This window comes from Balaenoptera physalus, assembly GCF_965194825.1.
Source record: "Balaenoptera physalus genome assembly, chromosome: 17".
In the NCBI taxonomy this organism is placed as follows: domain Eukaryota; kingdom Metazoa; phylum Chordata; class Mammalia; order Artiodactyla; family Balaenopteridae; genus Balaenoptera; species Balaenoptera physalus.
Genome location: NC_138895.1, coordinates 9752760 through 9776440, shown reverse-complemented (window position 1 = coordinate 9776440; position 23681 = coordinate 9752760). Strand labels below are relative to the sequence as shown.

Here is a 23681-nt window from a genome sequence, read left to right as displayed (position 1 = left end):
CAGCTAAACTTTATTGAATGCATATTATGGGCCAATCACTGCGCTTGGTTCCTTATATGTATAATCTCCAAGTCTTGCAATTATCCAATAAAAAAGACACCATTACTATCTTTACGGATGAAGAAGTGGAACTTCTTAAAGTTCACCCAGGATATGGTAGCAACAGAATTCCAGTCCAGGTGTGTTTCTTTCTACCACTGATGAAAAACTGATATGATGAGGGTTGAATTAATTCTCATAGGATCCAGTAGCAAAGATTATGTACCTTTAAATAAGTAATTCAACATGCATCCTTCCATACGAGTAGATGAGTAGTGAGGCAGAACTTGGCCAATCTCTGTGATCCTATTTGATACCACCCACCCTGGGAAACAGGTGGCAATCCCTTAGGAGTACTGGGTTGGGGCAAGGTTTTTACTACAGTGTCTTAATAACCTCCAAGCTGCCCCTCCCCCAATATACAAAAATGGAGGGTACTTAAAAATATATTATTCCAGGTGGGATAAAAACGATTCAGTACTATAATGTTAAATGCAATTATTCTTAATCATTTATTCATTCCACAGACATAGAAAGTTTTAATTATGATTTTCATATGTCTAGTGTAAGTAACTCTGCAAAATTCCTTGAATTTGTAGTGTCTATCTCCATTCCTTGTGCATACATTTGGAGGGACTAAATTTTCTCTCGTGATGTGGGAGCACTCGAGTTCAGCCCTTTTCTCTTTCTTGAGGCATGTAGAGGTGGGGATGAGAGAGCCAGCCTTCCTGCAGGACGCAGGCATCGTCTACTCTCTGTCACTTAATTCAGTCCTGGTCCCATGGGAGCCCAGATTGTCCAGCTGTGAGGGTACCTAATTTGGGAAGCAAGGATTAGAAAGCCCATTTAGTTGCCCTATTTAAAGCCATGCTCTTCAACTGGATTTATGAGGGATAAAGCTCATATTCAGATTTCCATCTGTCTGTTTCCTGTATTGTATTCCTGTTTGATTTTAAATTTAAAAAACGGAGTGATGTATTATCTAAAAAATTCTCTAAAAATATGATAATATCTCTATTCATTGCAGTATTAATTTTAGCAGGAAAGAAAAACAAGAAAAGACTGGACGTTTATATGTTAACTAGCTTTGCATTCCTGGCCTAAACCCCCCTTGGTCATAGTATATGATACTTTTTAAAAAACAGCTTTATTGAGATATAATTCCCATAGCATACAATTCACCCATTTAAAGTATACAATTCAGTGATTTTTAGTATATTCACAGAGCTGTGCAAATATTACCCCAATCTAATTTTAGAACATACACTTCAGTCCAAACACCCAAGAGGAGGAGATTATGCAAGGGCATAAATAGAAAGAATTATTGGGGTTCACCTGGGGCTCCATCTATCACACAGAGAAAGGTCACTGGGGACCTCGGTGGTCACTTCGTCTTAAAAATGTTAAGAGCAAGAATAGAGTCAGGATTCAGCATGTGTCCAAATCTAAACTTGCTGTTCTCTCTGTCAAAGCAGCTCTTCCCCCAGCTGCCATGTGGATGCAGACCCCTCTGCCCTCTTGGGGTTTATCTCCTTTGCGTCCCCTCACTACCAAGTCTCAGTAATGTTTTTTGAATCTATCCTTTGATTTCCATCTTACTGACACTTCCTAACTTTCCCTTAAGCCAGTATTTCCCAAAGTGTTTCCTTTAGAAAATTGTTTGGGACTGCAGTAGTTTTCTAGATTAAAAAACATTTTCAGTTTCATTTTAAAATAATTTCAGACTTACAGAAGCAGAAAAATTGAAAACAATTATCCAAAGAATTCCCATATACCCTTCACCCTGATTCTTCAAATGTTAGCATCTTAATACATAGCCATAGTACAGTGATAAACACCAGGAAATTTAACATTGGTACAACACTATTGTCTAATCCATAGACTTTACTCAATTTCCAACAACTGTCCCACAAAGATCTTTTTTTTTTTTTGGTCTAGTATCACACGTTTCATTTCATTGTCATGTTTCCTCAGTCTTCTTTAATCTGGAAGAGTCCCTCAAGGCTTTGTTTTTCATGATTGTTTTTTTTTTTTAAACAGCAGGATTTCTCAAACTTTAATATGCTTATTTTCCCTGTGACTCTCCAAGGAGTGGACATAACATGACATCAGTCAAACTTATGTCACCATGGAATCTTTCTCAAGGTTCAATTTGTCGGACAGGTGTTCCAAGGACACTCTGGGACATACGGGTCCAGACTATGATAGACTATCCTGATGTGTGTTCCTGCGGATGTGACCCATCCTACACACGACTACCAGAATAGCCTCCCTAGTTCAGAGTTGTGTGTATGTCATGACCTGCCTATAAACCCAAAATAGCTTGATTTCACTTAGGGTAAAGTCCCAAAGCCTTAACTTGGCATTCAAATTCCTCACCCCATAGTTTCTTTCCAACTTAAGCCACTGCATCCGTGCACATCCTCTTTTCTCAAGTCAAAGTGAACTACCCACCGTTCCCCTGGCTTCTTATTTTATTTCCCTACTTAACGCTGTTCCTTCTGTCTGGAACACATGTGAGAAGTCGCCAAAGGTTCTCTTTGTTGTAGGATTCAGCTGCAGCCATGGGAACTCTGAACCTTGGTTTCTTCTGAGCTTGCCTTTGACCAGTTGTAGTAAGAATCAATCAAAACCCCTGCATGTCTGGACCTCTCTTTGGCCAAGGCAGCTCTGTTTCCTGGGATTGCGAACTCAAGAAGGAGTTTCTCTACCTTCTCATTAGGGCAATCAACCTACTGCTTTTTTTTTCTTTCCTGAATGTCTCCATTTTTGCACTTTGTGATATGCTTTAATATATTGTTTTTATGTATCCCAAGGTAATTAATTTTTAGAATTCTTAATTCTCCCTGTGGTGGCATGAATGAAAGCTTCTGTAAGCCCACCAGTAACTCATTTCGGATGTCCTTGAAATTCAGATCCCTCCTCTCATGTCCAAAGCTCCTAGCACAGTGCTTTGTATAATGTAGGGGCTTCCTGGGTATGTTTTTTTGAATGAATGATACACTGCCTGTTTTCATTTAGAAAGAATACAAAAAGTGACATAAGATTTTCTTTATCGAATTTATACGCAATTTGGTCTTCTAAAGGAAGACGTAAATGTTTTTGAATTAACTTTTGTTATTATGAAAACTGCCTTTTTTCAACCCAATAATTATTCCTACCTAGGGCTAAAGAGGAAACCTCTGCCACTGTCTGAATGACATTAAATTACCCTAAGTAAAGCATTACTAAAATTAACTTTCTTGTTTCTAATTTCTCCATAAGCCTACAGTCACAATGTTTGCCTTGATTAATTATTAAACATAACTCAGATTTCCTGTATTAATGGTTTTGTGCTAGATATGATTTCTAATTAAGCTTTGCGTTTCTCTGATGAAATCGTATTTAAGTCTACCAAATGTCATAACTCACTTTTGCATTTAATAATGAATGTTTGGCAGATTATTTGAAACTAGTAGAGCAGTAATAATTTATGAAGACCTGCAAACATGTCTGGGATAATCATGAGCATTTGAAAATTGTATGAATTTGTGGTTGGAAACATATATGTCTGTGATGACTGATTAACAAACAGAATAAAATCCAATCATACACATACTATTAAGGAGAATGTTATGGTATAAAAGGATATGAATTTTAAATGTTTGTATTTTAAGTTGCTCAAACCCATAGATGCCGTGTACAAGTGATAGACAACATTAGTGCTGTGTTAGATTTATGTAAGACTAAACATCTAAGCGCTGAGAATTGTTATCTGAAACCCAGATGTTTCCAAAAGAAGGGTATATATGTAGACAAAATAGATGGTGAATTGCCTAAGTTCCACTTAGGATTTTATCAGTGGGCAGGTGAGGGCCTTCTACATTTGAATTGTAAATCTGAAATTTTTGCTAAATATTGTACATGTATCTATAACAGATAGAAGTATTAAAAGTAACTATATGATAGAATATTTTTCAGCCATAAAAAGAAATGAAATTCTGATACATGCTACATGGATGAACCTTGAAAACATGCTAAATAAAAGAAGCCAGACCAAAAAAAAAACCCACATATTATATGATTTCATTTATATGGAATGTCCAGAATAGGCACATCTAAAGAGATAGAAAGTAGATTAGTTGTTGCTTAGGGTTGCAGAGAAAGAGGGGATAGGTAGTGATAGTCAAAGGGTATAGGTTTTTTTTCAGGTGATGAATATCTTCTAAAATTGACTATGGTGATGGTTGCACAGATCTGTGAATATACTGAAAACTACTGAATTGTATGCTTTAAACAGGTGAATTGTATGGTATATGAATTGTATTTCAATAAAGCCTTCAAAAATGTATGCACATTTCAAAGACAGAGAACATATACTGCATAGACATGAATACTGAGAAAGAAGTGACTTAAAATCTCAGTTCACCAAACAGACACTTTCAAACCCAAACAATTTTATTAACCAGATATACTCTGGCTCCTGAACATAAACGTGTCTGCCAAACCCTTTCTAGTATCGTTGGCACGGCAGTTCTTCCTCGACAGTCACAAACTCTATTCAATATTTTGATGGTCCAATAAATGATTCCTTTACAGAACTTTAGATAAAAACTGATGATTCGTTTTCTGAGGCTGGAATTGAATAGAGAGACCAGAGCTGGTGCAGAGGAGTAACTGATCTAAATACTTGATCCTTCGTGGCAGTGCTCAGAAATTGCCCCAAATTTGATGTGAGCAGAAATCATCCATTTCCTACGAAAATTGATCATTTGGGACAGGATGAATGGGGGGAGGATTTAGGGCAGGAGAGGGTGACGATGATTTCCTTCCCCTTAACTAGCCCCTAGAAAGCCCCAGCAAGCAAGATAAAAGAGTCTGATATACTTAGCATTTTAGAAGTGTTGAAATCCTCCACCTTTTTTTTTAACAACTAAAAGGTGGTTAGGAGATGTTTTCCAGGGTGAAATGAAACATTTCGAACTGTTCATTCCACAAATCTTTTAGCTATCAGATAATTATTAATTGCTCTCTATTACTTTAAAAACTGCCATGTAAAACCCATCAACACAGCAGGAGATTCCCCGCCTTACAGCCCTGAGAGAGGTTACTGGTAATCTCAGCTAAGGGCAGGAAGGAAATTGGAGGTTCTCTTTCCAATGTCATGAGGACGGTCAATGAAGCGGTCAAGACCAGGCACTCTGGAGACCACATGCCTGGGTGTCAGGTCCAGCTTCACTCACTCGCAAGCTATGTGACTTTGGGCAAATTAGTGAACCTCTTTGTGTGTCTCAGTTTCACATTTGAAAATGAATAAAATAATACCTACTTGTTGGGTCATTTGGAGCATTAAGTGAGTTCATATTTGCAAAGCACTCAGAGTAGCTCCAAGCACACACTAACAGTTCGTTAAATAAATGAAATGTTAACTCAGAAATAAGACCTAAAAGCAACCCACTTTTAATTATATTTGCATTTTTGGAGGGGTACAATTGATAGCAATTGGAACTTATTTCATAAGCTTACTTATTGACTTGCATTCTTACACTGTGTGAGTGTATGTTACTGAATTAGCAATAGCATTATCCGCTCCTGTGACCGTGCTATTTACTCTAAGCAGATGGAATAGATATTCACACAGTCTTTTGAGGATAAAGTTTCCGTGGGATACCTTGTGGTCTAATGTTACTGTTCACCCTTCTCTATTGAGTTTTAATTTATCTTTAAGCTGAAGATGTCTGATATGAAAGACAGAAAACAGGGATGAATGCTGATGACAGGACTAGATAGATGCAATGCAAAGAACACAGGCATGACAGAAAACCAATTCTCAGGGCACTCTGATCCCCAGCTCTGACCATGGTGACAGTCTCCAAAGACATTAAAGAATGAGACTTGTCACCTATCAGATATGAATGAAAATATCTTGACAGTGAGGATTCAAGACTATATATATGTAAAATTAGCCCCAAAGAGTTGAGGATAAGGTGAGTTTCAAGTGATGTAGATAAGGTGAGTTTTAAAGGTTTAGAGATTAGGATTTGTCTACTAGTTATAAAAATGAGTTCCTTTAAAATACACATATCTTGTTTAATAGTTAACATGAGTATATAGATCTGTTTACCCACAAATAATGAATCCTGAAAATTAAAAAAGGCCTTAAATTGCATATTCATTATTATTGACCTATTGACCTCAGAACTGGGCAGTCCACTGAAATGGAATATCTAGTAATAACTAAGATTTAAGAGTGCCTTCAAATAATTAAATAAAAATTATGAGATTTGCAAATGTTTCATCATCTAAGAAAAACAATCATAACACCTCTTCCACTCTTCTACACAAATCATGCAATGAGGAAACACATGAATTATTAATGAAAATGTGATACACATGTAAAACCATTTTTGGGGAAAACACACACTTAATTCTACATCTTGTTTTGCGTCTTACTTCTCCTCCTTGATTGCTTATTTAAATCATAAATACCTTTCCATGTCTTATATATGGTGTTTAAAATTAACATAATGATTGCTACTACCTAATTATCATGTTAGTACACTGTAAATTGTTGTACTATGTCTTTAATAGTATATGTTTGGACATAGCTAGGTTTGCTATCATAAATAACAGTAAAAAAAACCCATAGTGCACGTAGCTCTTTGTTTCTGTTGAATCATTTCCTTGGGAGAAACTTCACTGAGTGAGGTTATAGGGATAAAAGGTAGGGACATTTAATGGTCCTTGCAGTAAAGAATGCTTTTTCCAATAAGCAAGTAACAATTTATTATTAATGCTATATGTTATTATTTTAAAAATTTGCTAAGTTAGTGAAATAATTTTTCAAATTAATTTGCATGTATCAAGTTACTATCAAGAATAATCATATTTTATACCTTTATAATTTGGATTTTCTCTCATGTGATTACATTTATTCATATTCTTCATAGACTTAATTATTAAATGTGTATGTTATTATTATTCATTTGAAAGATTTCATCAGGTCTATGGATAATGACAGTTTGTCTATCACATATGATGCAAATATGACTTTTAGCCACTTGTTTTACTTTAGATTTGTAAGATTTCATGTTCGGATTTTTGGTAATTAAATGTGTAAAGTATAGTATGGCAGAATGAGATTAAAGGATAATGGAGATTTTTGCAACCAGAAATATTTTATCCATATTCTCTTGTAGAAAAAGGAAATGCTGTGTTTTGGGCTGTAGTATTTAATTTCATATACTGTATATGTTTCCTCATTAAATCTGTGGTGTTACATTTCCAGAGTGAGAATCCAAAGTGATCTGAAAATATGTACAGTACAGTGCTTGGAATTTAAGTGGACATAATTTAAAAATTTCACCACAAACTGTTTTGATACTCTCCTTAATGGGAGCAAAGCAACTAAGATAAGCTAAACTCTCAAAATAAAGAACACACGGATGTGGAAGAACAAATTCAAAGGTAGAGATATGGTCTTGGAGCAGACTGACTTTCCTTTTCCCTGCACCTGGGTACCCTTACCAATCTAAACATCTGCATCAGAAATAATTTTCAAGCATATTTTCTGTTTAGGTTCTCTTTACCAAATGGTATGAAACAAAATCAAGACATAGCCACATTAAATTATGTACAATGTTTAAAAATCATGCAGTCTGTGGATTGTAAAACTAAAATGCAGAGAATTTATACAACAATTTACTGAACAACTCTGACTGAGTGGCTTACTCTGATCTAGGTACAGCCCTAGGCGTTAGGGATACAGGGTGAATAAGGAATTATGATCACAGCCCTCAGGAGCTTGCAACTGGTCTTTAACTGGTTACTTCAAACCTTATTTCACTGTAGTGACTCTGAGACTTCCCACGAAAATCTGAAACACATTCAGTTAGCCAAATGCTCTTGAGAGGCATAGGTAGGAAAGAATTCTAGGAAACCAGAATGAGGAAAATAGATACATATTAAATAAAGTTCAGTCCTCAGAATAGGAATTTATGATTTCATGTCCCACGAAGATCATAGGAATGACACTTTTCATGCAGGAAAAGGGTGTCAGATATGGGATTAATGAACTAAGGTTTCAATACATAGAGCGTCGCCAGGATGTATCCCTCTACTCTTTGAAGAAGGACCAGCCCATGTAGGGCAGGGACAGGCAAAGAGCAATTGTAGTAACAACAGCAGCATTAGCAACACAGAGCTATTGAGTGCTTCGTGCCAAGCACTGCAGAATATTTTGCCTACATCCCCTTCATTTGCCAGATGAAGGGAATCTTCTCTCTGGCTCCAGCATTTTGTCTGTGCATTCACCCCCGCCAGTTTTTGATCAATGGATTCTTCCTGTTGTGTTTACCCACTTCAGACTTTGGAAGTGTTCATTGGTCATTTATTCATTCACTAAATATTTAGTGCCATCACTCTGCCAGTGACTGGGACCACGGAAATGAACAGGGGAAAAAAGGACACTATACCAGCCTTCAAGGAACTCTCTTTCTGGAAGGTAGACAGACCAGAGACTCAATGACTAGAAACCAGTGTGCTCACACGGCAGGCCATCTGGTAGAGCCTGGGGATGAATGAGCCGGATAGGTCTACGAAATGCTCTCAGCGACACATGCACAGCTATTTAGTATAACGTGTGTAATAAATTATAAAATGCATAATTATAATACACAACTGACATTATATTATACTATATATTATATATTATGTTAGATATATTGCATGTTATATATATCCAAAATCATTATATTTAGGTGAGGTTAACAATCCAAATGTCCATCAATAGGGGACCATTAAAATAAACAATGAAACACTGATGTGCTGATACGGAAACAGCTCCAAAATATATAATAAGTAAAAAAATGGAAAGTCTCAGAAGAATGCATATCATATGCTGTTTTTTGTGAGGGGCAAATAAGAATATAGAGTCACATTTTCTTATATTTGCCTAAAGACACTTTGGAGTCATATGCATGACACTAAACAAACAAACAAAACAAAACGGGTTGGGTTGCCCGATGGGGAGCAAAGATGGGGGACCCAGGCAAATGGAGACACAAGGGTAGGAGGAAGGATTTTCACCGTACACATTTTTATGTTTATGAATTAAGTGAATGTATTGTCTATTTTAAAAAATTAAATTAACATACCCTGGAACTTTTGGAGGAAAGAGGTCTACTTGTGGACCGTGGCCGGTGGGTGAAGAGCTGGGGGTGGAGGGCCCATTCCCAGCACAGTGCTGCAGGCTGCGCTGCAGGCTCGCTTGCCAACAGGTCATGCTCTGCATGGTGGCGGCTGGGCTCCTGTCGGGGAGGGTCAGGAGACCAGGGTGGGAATCAGGCCGGGGCAGGTCATGAGGCCCTCGGCCGACAAGGTGCAAATTCGGATTTCATCTCGAAGGTGATGGGAATCACTGAAGGGTGATCAGAAGGAAAGTGAGTATCACATTTGCACTTTCTCATCGTGTCTCCAGGAGCAAGTGCAGGCATGACGCTGGGCGGGGCAGAGCTGGGGCGGGGAGACTAATAGTCAGGAGATTACTGGCCATCCTTCAGGTGAGGAGGGAAGAGCGGAGGAACCCAGGCAGGGCCGCTGAGCTGGAGATCTGCAGCTTGATCCCGGCTGCTGCCTTTGACCCGTCATCCCCTCCAATGCGCTCCTGCCCTCAAACTGCCCACAGCCTTTCCTGGGATTCCGCTTGGTCTTCAGCTTGGTGGTGCTCACAATTGGCAGGAGGCCTCGGGGAGAGCTGAGTGGGGTGCGGTTGCTCTCAGAGCCTGTGTGACTGTCCTGTGCGGGGCCCCATCCCTTCTTTCTGAGCTCTGCTGTTTTTGTCTGTTTGCTTCCATCAAGCTTGTACACAATTCCTGTTGAACGCTTGTGACTGGGATTTCATTTCTTCCAGTTCCAAGCCCTGCTATTAGGCGGGAAAATCATACAGGTGGTGTCCGCCATCAGAGCTGAATCCGCGGGTAAGTCACTCAAACAAACACTTCCCTCTCAACTTGCCAGAGAACTGCTGCCCTGAAACCCCTCTCCACCATCCTGGCCGCCCTTGCCGGCCCCTCCCTGTGTCCTTCTAGATATTCCTGGGCCTTCAGCAATTATAGGGGTAACCCCTGGGGCAGCAGGGCCTCTGGGATCCTGCCTCATCTCAAAGCCCTTTGCCTGTTTGCTTCGTTATTGCCCATGCAGAGGCTGTTAAATCTTGCAACTGTTACTTTTTCTTTTTCCACTGATAAGACATCTCAGCACATGCTAAGCATCTCAGCACACGCTAAGCAACTGATACAGGAAGTATTCCCATATCATCGGATTTTTAAAAAATCACAGTTCTAATCATTGTAAACATATTCGTATGAAATAAGTGGAAAATACAAGAAAATTATATGCAATCAACCACAACAATACATAATTTGATCGTTGTGAAACAAAGTCAGGATATATTTCATTTTAACATAAAAAGAAAAAATATTGAAAATCTTGTCTGTCAGGTATATTATACAAGAAAAGTCAGAGATCAGCAACTAATATTTTTACTGCTGGAAGGCTGAACAGGATAATGAAGACTGTATGCAGGTGGACAGCTTTGAACGTTCACTAAACAAATATGCTGAGGAATTAATTTATGTGACAAGTACTTATAGGTGGCAACATACACTTTATTTTGTACTTTTCTCTAAAGTAGGTTTTTAATGTTAGTTCAGCTTCTTATCATAGAAATACTTTCACCTTGCTGTTCATTTGAATTGGAGTTACTATGGAGAAATGACTTTTTGATTCTACAGCATTCTACTGCATTATAAAAACTTGGAAATCATGCCATCATGCCACAAAACGGGTTAGCAATTTTCTATGAATTTTTTTTAAAGGAGGAGAATCTGTTCACACATGAAGGATTCTAGAAAAATGTTTCAGTGTCACAAAATTTAATAAGAACCTTTAGAACCTAGGACATGATGATAGAGTACTCTTTCACCTTAAAATAGACTGAAACATTTTAAAAGAAAATTTGCCTCCATGTTTTTTTTTAAATTCAGAGATTTAAACATATATAGTTTGCCACAATTTCATATGTAACTGCCAGGAGAGTAAAGAAAGACCAGAGAATAGGGAAAGATTGATAAACATATATTGACAAGTGACAGCATATAGAAACCAAGAATAATCAGATTCCCTGTTACATCTCTGAAAGAAAATTCCTTAGCATTGAGGTCCAGCCTCTGTCTTTGAATTCAGGGTAGAATTTGCCTTTCATTGAACTAGAACACTAAAAGATCTTTGAAGTTTTTTATTCTAGTCTTTAGTCTTTCTAGAAAATTATAATTCAAATATGCTCTAAAACACTATTTTAAACCTTGACATATGCAGGTTAAAGAACAATAGTTAATAAATTATGTAAAGGCGGGTAAGACTACTACATTGGTGGCTCCAAATGAGCCAAGTCTCCTGATACTCTCACCTTTCTAGAGGCCCCTCCCACAATGATGCTGGGCTTGGTCACATGACTTGCTGTAGCCAATGGGACAACAGTAGACACTACTCTCAAGTAGAGGCTTGATAAATGCTTGTATGTTGGGCTTCTCTTTTTGGAACCCAGCAGCCTGGCTGTAAGAAAGTCTGTCAAGTTTTCTTCAAAAAGAGAAGCCACGTGGAGGAGAATGTGGGTCAACAGCCAGCACCAGACATATGAGTGAGGACTTCTAGAATATTCTAACCCCAGCAGAGCTCCTGGTGGAAGGTTCACGTGAGTGACCTGGCTAGTACCATGTGAAGCAGAGCAATCCAACTGAGCCCTGCCCAAATTCCTGAGCCACAGAACCCTAAACAACACACTGATACTGTTTTAAGTAATTACAGTTTGGAGCAGTTTGTTACACAGCAGTAGATTACAGATACAGTAAGTGTTAGCAGGGACTCCTAAAGTTCTTTCTGGAAATAATTCCAAGGTACATTCTTCATTGACATACACCTCTCATACTTCTGTCATCTATTTATTTATTACTGAGCCTGTCTTTCTCATTCTGACTCTAACTCTAACCAGCTGTTTAGAAGAACTGAGATGGTTGGTTCATGTGAAAAGTGTTGTGAGAACGTCTTTATTGTATATTGACTCAGACAAAATGCCAAGTCCTTGTTGGATCTCAAAGAAACAGCATTCTTGATGATGGTATATATCTTAAATTAATTCCACTCCACAGCATGATCAAACTGTGGCTGGGACAGTCTGGTGGAAAGAAAATGTCTTTAAGGAATTCCTAGCACATAAGCCTTCTGTGGTCCAATCAAACCATTTCCTCTCTGTTTCTGTATATGGAACTGTATCCTCACAACCAGTTTTAGGCACTAAAATGTGTAGGACTCTCTGGAGGAATTTGTTTTCTTAAGAAATAATTATGTGAAATATGAGGTTTATTAGATTGAGAAAGACATCGGGTGTATTTTCATCCTTCTTTCTCTGGAACTAACATGACTTAATAAAAGAATGCATTAGAAGTAGTAGCAGCAGTAGAAGTATATTAGGAGAAGAGCCCACAGTAGTGAATGGGCAATGCACCACTTCTGGGGGATGGTGGTACTATTCCACTGAATTGTGGGGATTGTATCTCAAGTTAGAAACTACAGCAACTAACTGGTTCTAAAAACCAAGTGTCTGGATACCAAGAGGAGAAAGATGTCACCTGCCATTAAGCAGAACTACTGTTAGCATCATTGCTGCTATTTCCATTGTTTAAAGGATGTTCTCTGTGTGCTTATCTACGGCATTATCTACCGGTGGGGGGGTATGGACGGAAAGTTTAGATATAAAATGCCATTAAAGACAGTCCTGATCGGACAATGACATAAACGTGATACTTACAGAGAGTAGTATTTGGACGGCACTGTGGATGACCTCCAGGTACTGGAAGTCGACGATGCAGCCGGTGACGGAGACATACGTGTAATCGTCCACCATGCCGTGGGCTGACGGGGGCAGCACTCTTCGGACACAGCCAGGCCCGTGTTCCCGCCACCACGACCGGTGTACAGAGATGTTGAATGTCATTAGATCTGTATCCTAGGGTATAAGGAGACAAGAGAGCAAAAGGAGACAATCATATCACATCACATGTTTGATTTTCACCTGAGGAAGAATTCAGGATGAATGAAATTGTTGAAATGGTTTAAATTTCAAGTAAAAAGTGACAAAAGACAAAGTTAACATTGGCGACATGTATCACATGGCTAAATGAAATAGCTCATTTTTCACATCGGTTATAGTTACTCAATGTGGTGATATAATTCTTTGAATAATAACATTTCAAGGTTAGCACACATCAAAAATCCAGAGATGACACGTTTATTTAAAAGTTCCTATGTCTATTTAAAAATTATATTGTCCACATTGAAATTTTCTTCTGTATTTTCTTGTTGCTCCATTGCCATTGGCATCACCATCATGCGCTAACATTTATTGAGAGATTTTTTGCCTGCTAGACATTGTTCTGAGCACTTGTCACATGTTATGTGTTCATGCACGTACTATCATCATCCTAACTTACAGTAGGCTGAATAATGGTCTCCCCAAAATACATTTATGTCCTACTCCCTGGAACCTGTGGATTTTACCTTATATGGCAAGAAAAGGACTTTGCAGATGTGATTGCATTAAGGGTCATGAGATGGGGGTATTATCCTGGATTATCTGATGGGCCCTAAAGACAATCACATGTTTCCTTATAAGAGGGAGGCAGAGGGAGAGTAGACAGACACAAGGAGGAATAGAAGGACAGTGTGACCACAGAGGCAGAGCTTGGAGTGATGTGGCCACAAGCCCAGGAATGTTGGCCACCACCAGAAGCTGGAAGAGATGGGAAAGGATTCTCCCTAAAACTGCAGAAGGAGCGTGACCCCGCCAACATCTTGATTTCAGCCCAGTGAAACTGATTTTCAGACTTCGGCCCGAAGTCTGAAAATAAGCTATGAGAATATAAATTTCTGTTAAGACACCAGGTTTGTAGTATTTGTTGTATAGCAATCATAAAACAACAACAACAACAACAACAAAAAACTAAAACAGGTAAGGAAAGAAAGGCAAAATAAATTGCCAACTTCGTTAATAAATAACTTAAATGAACTGCCTATGTAGTGGCAGATCCAGACTTGACCTTATGCAATCTGTACTTTTAGCTGTGACATGATGTTATCCCACTACCGACTATGTTCCCCTGCCCAACCCCTTACAATTCCTCATACCCTGAAGGGAGCTAGATCCTTCCTCCCAAGTTGTTTCCAAAAAATGTCACCACAGCTGAGCAAAAGAACAAAGAAGGCAATCCTTGACTTTTACATATCAAAATAGCCTTTCAGAGCTCTTAACAGAAACACCAGTGCAGGTGTTTAATCCTCAAGAGATGCCCCTTAGTATTTGCAGTGTCAGCCATGAAGAACTAAGGCTATAACATTTTTGTCATAAACAATAGTTTGAAAAGAATAGATGAGGAACCAGATTCTTGACTCCCAGATAAGCTAAGGATTACAGCTGCCCGTGTGGAGCAGGAAGGAGGAGGTGTGATGATGGAGAGATGGCAAGGGCGCCCGTGGACTGTGGCCGGGGACCGGGGACAGTGTACCAGCAGGGGAGCTGAGGACGCAGGGGCAGGTCAGCTGGTCCATTTCCCAGCCTCCATGCCACGCGAGCTGGTTGTCACTGGTGCCAGGGGGACCTGCTGAGTGGACACCACACGTGGCTTTTGCTCAGCCGCCCAGGGGCCACCCACTGATGGTGCAGCACAAATAACGCACATCTGTGCATCTCAGTGCCCCTCGGAGGACAAGTCCCCATCTCAGTGGCATAGGACACTCCTAAGTACCAGAAATTGGGAACTCTGAAAACTTAGGGGAAGCTCGTGTGAAATGGAAAGTTCTTGAACTTCTAGGTGTCTGGGACTGAATACAACCAACGTGGGAGCCCCTCGCCTGCTGTTATCCCCTGCTGTACGTGGTACCCGCATCGCAAGGTGAGAAACATTTCCAGTTTAGGCTGGTAGGCAGTTATTTCACAGTTTTAGATTCTCCTCAACTCAAGTAATTCAAGTACCATTATAAGTATGCCTCTGATTAGATCAATAATAAAACATTTTCTATCTTTTTTGTTTGTTTGTTTGTTTTTGGTTATGGTTTGCTACACATATCATTCAGTTACCTTCACAGTTACAGAATTTTATGGATAATAAAACATTTTACATCATTTTTTTTTTTTTTTTTTGGTTGTTGGTTGGCTACATGTGTCATTTGCAGTTACCCTCTGGAGGGAAAATATTATAGAAAAATATAATTGCTTTCGCAAGTGAATTCAGTTTCATACAAGGCAATTTACCTACAGGCAAACTGCACGCTGCTCCCTTTCCTGGCCAGCAGATTTAATCTCTTACAGTTAGTCTTGGTCACTACAGAAAAACTATTATTTCCGATTTTAATAGAATTCATTAGGTTCAGGATAAACTAGTATGATCTCAAAATCCATAGCAATTTCTATTCTTTACTCATTCTTACCTAGTGGCCTTTTCTATTGCAGGACTGTAAGTTCCTTCCAGTATGACTTTGACTGAAATTTATATTACCCAAATAAAAGAAAAGTGAATTTATGAACTTATGATACATATTTGTTACACTCACAGAAATCTCTCAGTGCGGTTCTCACTTGATTTGTTGGCACTATAACATATTTATAAACTGTTCTGTTCTTTGCAATGACTGTATTAAAATTTGAATGAGAAAATCGATAGCATCTAATTATACTTAAAGTTTAGACCTCTTAAATTTGGTATAAAATTTTATCACAAGTTTGTGTCTGATTTCTATCTCCTTCAGTAGTTAGATTTCAAACATTAAAAAACACCTTAACACATAATAAACTCAATTTCCTATGTCAGGCACGTCAAAGGAAATGCAACTCAGAAAACTACGATCTTTTAATAAAGAAAAAGTAAATAAATGCAGAAGTTCATTTATTTTGTTGACATTTTGGCTATCATATCAAAACTTGTAGTATTCAAACTCACGGGTTAGTGCTAAACCATAGGTCAACAAAGTAACCTTAAAAATAACTATGAGTCTCTCAAATGTCATTTCTTTTCCATTTCTTGGAATTAGACTATTATCTGAGAATTTAAGCACACCATGGTTAAGAAAATTGACAACTGATGTCTTTGCCATTGTCCTTAGAAATTAAGAGATATAGATAAAGGTATTTGTATTTATGCAAGTGTATGTGATTACCAAGGGACAGTTTGTAAAACAAGGAGGAAGAAAGCAAGGAGAGAGAGAAGAAACATGAAGGGTTTGGGAGATGTGAGGACAGCCTGGAGAGACAGAGCATGTCCAGGCCAACAGGAGAAAGAATTTCAGGGAAGTTGGTAATGCCAGAGGCAAAAACTCCTCCTAAAATAAAACAAACAAACAACAACAACAAAAAAACAGCACTGAATTTGCTGAGTGGTGGGCAATGGGGACCTTACAAAATGCAATGCCGGGAGAGTGTTGGGAGTGAAAAACTGCATTTCAAGGAATTGAGGGGATTGAGAAGAAAGGATTCGGTGTTTTTCATGAAGTTGGGAGTCCAGGTAGTAAGAACATGGGGTGGACAAGAGTCAATCCGTGCATCTACTCACACTCACAGATTTATGACTTAAAATTATTCCAGAACACTGCTTTTCCCTGAATATCTACTCAACTAAATACTAAATGTTTAAAAGCCCTTTCATCTCATTAGTGTGAATCTCAAACTTGTTCCCATTTTCTTCGAGTACTTGAATAAAAAAAAAAAAAAAAAGGAATTTCCAGAATTCTTTGAAATGCTCATTAACTGTGTATGTGGATATGCCTGCCCACATTTTATTCCCAGTAAGTGTAGCTACAGTATTGGAATCGGCTCACATCCTGAAAAATTCAATATTCATTTTCTATTACAGTAGACCACTATATAATTTTTCATTAATCAAATAACTAGTCTTTCTCTTATTCTTCTTTGTTCTTTTAATCATCTGCTTTTTTTGGTATGTATCTAATTTAATTTTAGCTAATCCTCTTTATTTCTAGAAATGGACTCCCAACTACTAATAATCATTTTTTTCCTTTCTCCTTAGTTGTGGCTGGAAGGGTCATTGAATCCAATTTTGTATGGCTATCTACTCTGTCTTTTCACTGTCTTTTGTCATAAGCCAGCCCATCTGGAAGTGAAAATGTGACTTTGAAGAGATGTCCACATGTATTTAAGAAAATAGATTTTGCTCAATTTTAGAGTTAGCTTTGGGTTTACATTTATATAATTAAATTCATGTCAGTTGAAATTTCTTTTGAAATACTGTTTATCTCAGAATAGGAATTAGAAAAATTAAAACAAATGTCTTACATTTCTAATAATTTTCTTTTCACTGAAGCACCAAACATTTCAGAGAGTACTGTAGATCTGTATAATAAAGGACAAACACAGTGCTTGGTAGTGAGGTTTACGTCTTTGGAGCCCATTATACAAAGACTTAGCATCAGTTCAATTATTGATATATCAACAATTATATGTTATTTTCCTATGTTAAAAGCAGCTCTTAGGGATAAGCTTAAAAGGTTTTCAAGCTTCCATTTGAAAGTGTTTGTCAGTTACTGTTGCTTTCTTTTTTTTTTTTATAAATCTATTTATTTATTTACTTTTGGCTGTTTTGGGTCTTCGTTGCTGTGCGCGGGCTTCCTCTAGCTGCGGTGTGTGGGGGCTACTCTTCATTGCAGTGTGAGGGCTTCTCATTGTCGTGGCTTCTCTTGTTGCGGAGCACGGGCTCTAGGCGCGCAGGCTTCAGTAGTTGTGGCATGTGGGCTCAGTGGTTGTGGCTTGCAGGCTCTAGAGCTCAGGCTCAGTAGTTGTGGCGCATGGGCTTCGCTGCTCCGTGGCATGTGGGATCTTCCTGGGCCAGGGCTCGAACCCGTGTCCCCTGCAATGGCAGGCGGATTCTTAACCACTGCGCCACCAGGGAAGCCCCCTACTGTTGCTTTCTTAAAGAACTCTTCCTGCAAGCCATAGCACATCATAATTATTTAGGCCCATGCCACTGGTGTTGAATATAAAGAACAGTCTGCAGAGTGAGGAGCAGCCACTGATCATTTTGATTTTCTGTTTCTTATCCTTACAACTAGGTATTGCTAGGGCTTTTCAATTGTCTACTGTTGATCAGAGGCCAGAGGCAGAGCTGAAAGCAGTCAAGCTTTTGACCTTCAATCTTGAGCTTAATCCCTTAGATTGAACTACTTTAGGAAGCCATGAAGTCTCATCTATCTATTCAACAGATATTTATGGAGTTTCTAAAATAAGCTATGAACTGGGATTTAAAAGTGAACATAAGATCTTATTCTTGCCCTCATGGAACATATATTCTCGTGGAGAAAACAAGTAATAAAGTAAACAACTATAATTAAAGTAGACAAAAATAATTATACATTGTAAAAACTAATAGAAAGAGAGTAATGTGATGGAGAGTGATTGGGACGAGGAATGGAGTTACTTTACACAAGGTGGCAGAGAAGCCTTCTCTAAAAGTTGATATTTGGACTAAGACCTGTTGGTTGAGAAAGAACCAGAAGATGTGAAGATCTGGGGAAAGAGTATAGCAATCAAACAGAACTGCAAGTACAAAGCTCATGGGATGGCAAAGAGGTTTAAGTAAGTATTTCAGGGACTGACTGAGGGCCCACATAGCTGGAATGAAGCTGAGGTCAGGATAGAAGTGGTACAAGGAAAGACTGAAGATGTAGGAAACAAGCTATGATAAAGAGTCTGGATTTTACTCAAAGTCCAGTTGGGAGGTCAAATATTGATATCGCCTGCTTTGCATTTTTTAAAAGATCATTCTAAGAAGTGTATAGAGAATGGATTTGACTAAATGGAAAAGTGGAAGCCAGTAAGGTGGTTATTGTAGCAGGTCAGGTGACTTGGAGAAAGATGGCGGCAGTAGAGGGGGTAGAACAGAGAGGGGAGACATATTTTGGAGGTAGAATAGCATGTGGAGATGAGAAGAGATAAATGAAGGAAGACTTGTTTCTGATTGAGCAGGAAGGCTCCCATCTGCTGATGGCAACTCTCTGGAGAGGAGGGCAGCTCTGAGCCACCAACACCAACCATTGGGCAGTGGGCACCCCAGCCCTGTAAAGGGGGGAAAGATGGGGCATAAAAACAGTATTTACCAGTGTATTTATATCAATTTGCCATTTTCAAACCAGTTTCCTTACATGTGGGTTAAAACAAATAAGTAATCACACTAAACGGTGTTAAAAATAAGGATTTTTAGTGTAAGGGAAAAGAGACCGTTATGGGATCAAAGAAAATAAGTGTAAATACTGTGATTTGGAAAAGAAAGAGTCTACTGCTCTTCCTGTTGGTAACATAAATTTTAGTAATATATTTTACTATCCATTTTTTTTTTAACTTTAGAAATGAGAACTAAAATATTACCCATTATCAATTAATCTTAAGAATGATGAAATCAGTTCATTTAAATTTCCTCCTGATGTTACCTACACAACTTTTATTATCATGCTCTGAGCTGTGGCTCTAGTGCATTCAGTCATACTGTTAATTATAGAATTTTCATTAAAATGTATAATGTTTGTGTTCATTTATTTTGTTGTGGTCTTTTAATTCATTCAGCCAAATACCTTAGTCCTAGAGTAAAGAGCACTTGAAAAAAATAACTCTATTGCTGAGTCTTTTATTTATATTCATATCTGGATTAGCTGAATTTTAGGATTAGTACAGTTTTAGTCTGTAAGTGTATATATTCACTATTTAAAGGATTAATATAAGCTCTATCTCCTCAGTCTTTGAAGGTTTGGTACTGTAGGCATGGCACTTTATACATGTAAGTAAAATTGTACCACTGCTAAAAAAATACATGATGTTAAAATTGAACTGAAAATATCAAAATGCACTCATGATTTAAAATCATTAAATAAAATGTGTGTGTGTGTGTGTGTGTGTGTGTGTGTGTGTGTCTGTGAACTCTGTCCACTGAAATGGCTTAGAAACTGTGTCATCCCAGTAGCAATGAGCACCTCCGGTTCATGTTCTCTAAAACAACCCCTCGCTAAGAAGAACCAAGGTTATTCCCTGAGAAATGCTAAATCCAGGTGTGGTGCAGGAAGCAATAAGCAGAGTGTGCAATATATTTTTGTGCTAGAAATTAAGAAAATTTTCAAAAATTGATTAAGAAAATTTTCAAAAATTGATGAGTTAAATTGATGTTAAAAGGATATAGGAGCCAGTATGAAGCGTCTATCACTGGCTAAAGTTGTGATAATTTGACCATTAAAAAGGATAATGACTGAGGCAGACCAAACACACTGAATCAATGAAAATCTGTGATTGCATAATACTCAAAAAAGAAAGGCAGAAAAACACACTGTTAATACTTAAAGGAGCTATTTAAACAACACCTTCTCTGAGCTTTCCATACAATTTTGCTATGAACTGTTCTACAAAGTGAAGTTTATTAATTATAACAAATAATTGTATTTGAAAAATGAGTGATTAAAGGTAAAGAATTAAGCATTTATTTTGCCTTTCCAGCAGGAATTATGTATCAAGATAACCAAGTTGATGAGGTAAAACTCTATATAACTGATAAATGTCAGGCAATAAATATAGAAGAAATGAAAGAATTTTTAAAAAATTACAAATTATAATGAAATTATTTGATCTTATAAGGATTAGCAATTGATTATAAAAAATTAGGTTAAGTTGTTTATTCATGTAGTGCCAAGGTATGTAACACAGATTCCTTTTTCAGTGTCAAGTGGTACTTACATAATAATAATAATAAAAATACCACATTTCAGAACTTGTGACATATACAGAAAATGATATTCAAGGAAAAATTTTATGTCATTCAATATTCATAGTAGAAAAGAAGAAAGGCTGAGAATTAATGAGCTAAGCATACAGTTCAAAAATTTAAAAAGAATAACAAGACAAAAGATGTTAGAAGAAAAGATGTAGATACAGATTTAATTAACAAATATTTGTTATGTGCCTATGTTGTGCTGGGATCTGGGATTAATCCATGAATGAAACAGAAAAAAATCCCTGCTCTAGTGAAGCTAACATTCTAATAGGAGAAGACAGACTATAAATATAAGAAAAATAAAGTCTCTTTCATGTTAGAAGGCGAGTGCTTATTAAAAAGAGTAGAGGACTGACATATATACACTAATAGGTATAAAATAGATAACTAATAAGAACCATTGTATAAAAAATAAATAAATAAAATAAAATTTAAAAAAAGAGTAGAGGAAAGACATCAGAAATATATAAAAGCAGAAACTAATTAAAGATACACTAGAGAGGATCAACAAAGCACAAACTTGTTTCTTTAATACACTAATAACATCAACAACACCCTGATGAGAGTGATCAAGCTTGATATTACTTGTCATTGTCTAGGTGGCATGGTGGCCATTCAGATACAGGACAATGAAAAGTCTTAGGATAAAGTGGCAACATCTAGAAGTTTAAAACGGGCACGCCTTATGTTTCTGCAATTTTACCCCTCTGAATTTACCTAGCTCACATATACACCTGCATACACATGTAAGAGTGTTCATAACATTGTTTGCAACAGCAAAAACTTGGGAGCCACCTAAATGTCTATCAAAAATTAAGAAATTGGCATTCATGCAATCACATGTTATGTGAAGTAGAAATAAAGTAAGCCTATGTATATTAAAAAGGATGGATTTCTCAAACATTATGTTGACAAAAAGAATCAAGCTGTAGAAAAAATAAACATTGTAGGACTTCAGTTACATAAAGTTTAAAAAGGTGCACAGCAATACTATATATTTTTAGAATGCAGTTATATGTAGTAATATTTTAAAGAAATATACAAATATAATAGATATTAAATGTAGAATATAGGGCGAGAAAAGGGATCAGGGCATAATAAACAAGAAAGGTTTAACTGTTGGAAAAGTTTTATGTCTTTATTTCATTAGTCTGTGAGTATTTGACTTATTTCATTACTTTTTATCAAGTATTGCATACTGCTTGAAAATAAAAAATTAAAATTAAAAAAAACTTTCCATTTCTCTCCACTCAAATTGCCACCATTTCTAAACACAAGTCCTGGCATCTTCTCTTCTTCTTCTTCTCCAACTTATTTTTCTTATTAAAACACCAGAATAATCTTTTAAAAACCCAAATGTGTTGATGTCACTAGCTGCTTAAAGAACTTCAGTGTTTCCCATTGCCCATAGAGGAAACAGTAACTCCTTTCCAGAGCTGGAAAGGTATTTACTTACTCTGCTTTTAATCACTTCTCCAGACTCCTTGTTTTTCTTCCCCTCACACTCTACGCTCTAGCCATACTGAGCTTCCTTCTGTCCCCCAAATGAACAGTTCTCTCTAACCTGTTGGTCTTCACACATCCTGTTCCATCTTCACAGAATATTGTCTTTCACTCTCACCCTTCATCTTCTTCCCCTAACAAACACTAAAATCAACACCTCCCCATCCTGGTTACCTGGCTAACTCCTATTTATTTTCAGATTTCGGCAGAGATATCAACTTCCTTGGGAAAGTCATCACTGGCCCCTGGAAATTCATCCACAGGAAGTCTGGGCAATAAAAGCCTTCTATGTTCTCCCGAGTGCCTGGTCCTTTCACGTAATTTTATATCTTTGTTTGGGTGGGGATGACACATTACTTTTTTTATAATCAACCTGCTGACTCACATGGCAGATTATAAACCAGCTATGATCTGCACTGCTTTCCAAGGGCCAAGCTCACAATAACAGCTCAGTTTTTTAAGTCAAACGAATGAACGAGCCTAGCTACTGGATTTTTTGAGGCACAAACTCAATTAAGAATTGAGAAAACCTAAAAAAACCCCAGAAGGTCACTGAACGTCCATTATTGCTAGTGGGAGTGTGAATTTGTGCAGCCACTTTGAAAAAAGTTTTGTATATCCACTGTAGCTAGATAAATGTATGCCTTATGACCTAGTGGTCCCACTCCTGAGTATGAATGCGTTATCAAATGCATTTCTTAAGAAAGGTAAGTATGGAGAGAATCAGCCATCTTTCTCATGTGTTTATGAAAATAACTGAGACACTGTGCAAAACTAGGAGGAAAAGAACCATGGTGAAAGGTTGAATTTCTTTCCGGAACCATTGGATGCTGTGGAAGGAACCAAACAAACACCCACCCCACCCCACCCCCAGTTTTCTAATAATGACTTTAAAGAAATCACTAGTCCCATTGGAGGAAATTATATAAATGAAGCCCACCTCCTGCTGGGCCACCTTGAAGGGGGGTGGGAGAAATACAGTGAGAAATTTACAAAAGTCTGCAATTTGCAGGAAGACTTTTATTTTTCTTTTAAATGTCAACTTCCCCTTCTTTTATCCGTGTTTACTTTGTAGTTGTCCATTCATTAGCCATGTCTTGTTTTATGCTGATTTGCTTTTTTTTTTAAATCCATATGTGTGCACTTTTCTTTAATCCATATGCACAGCACTTTTCTATAAGGACATAGTAGTGGCTTCCTCTGGGGGAGAGGCATTGAAGGTTTGGGGTAGGTGATTTACTTTTTGTTCTAAGTCTTTTGTATTGTTTGAATTTATTACTGTGTATATAT

At 37.6% G+C, this 23681-nt stretch overlaps 1 protein-coding gene across 3 annotated transcripts in view; it reads right to left on the bottom strand.

The window, feature by feature from the left end:
- Positions 1-23681, bottom strand: part of NKAIN3 (sodium/potassium transporting ATPase interacting 3) — a 507826-nt gene that overhangs the window by 96002 nt on the left and 388143 nt on the right. For all 3 annotated transcript variants that reach the window (XM_082433753.1, XM_082433755.1, XM_082433754.1), the window contains exon 4: positions 12884-13081. In XM_082433753.1, coding sequence (XP_082289879.1) covers positions 12884-13081 — 198 coding nt within the window. The remainder of the gene's footprint in view (positions 1-12883; positions 13082-23681) is intronic.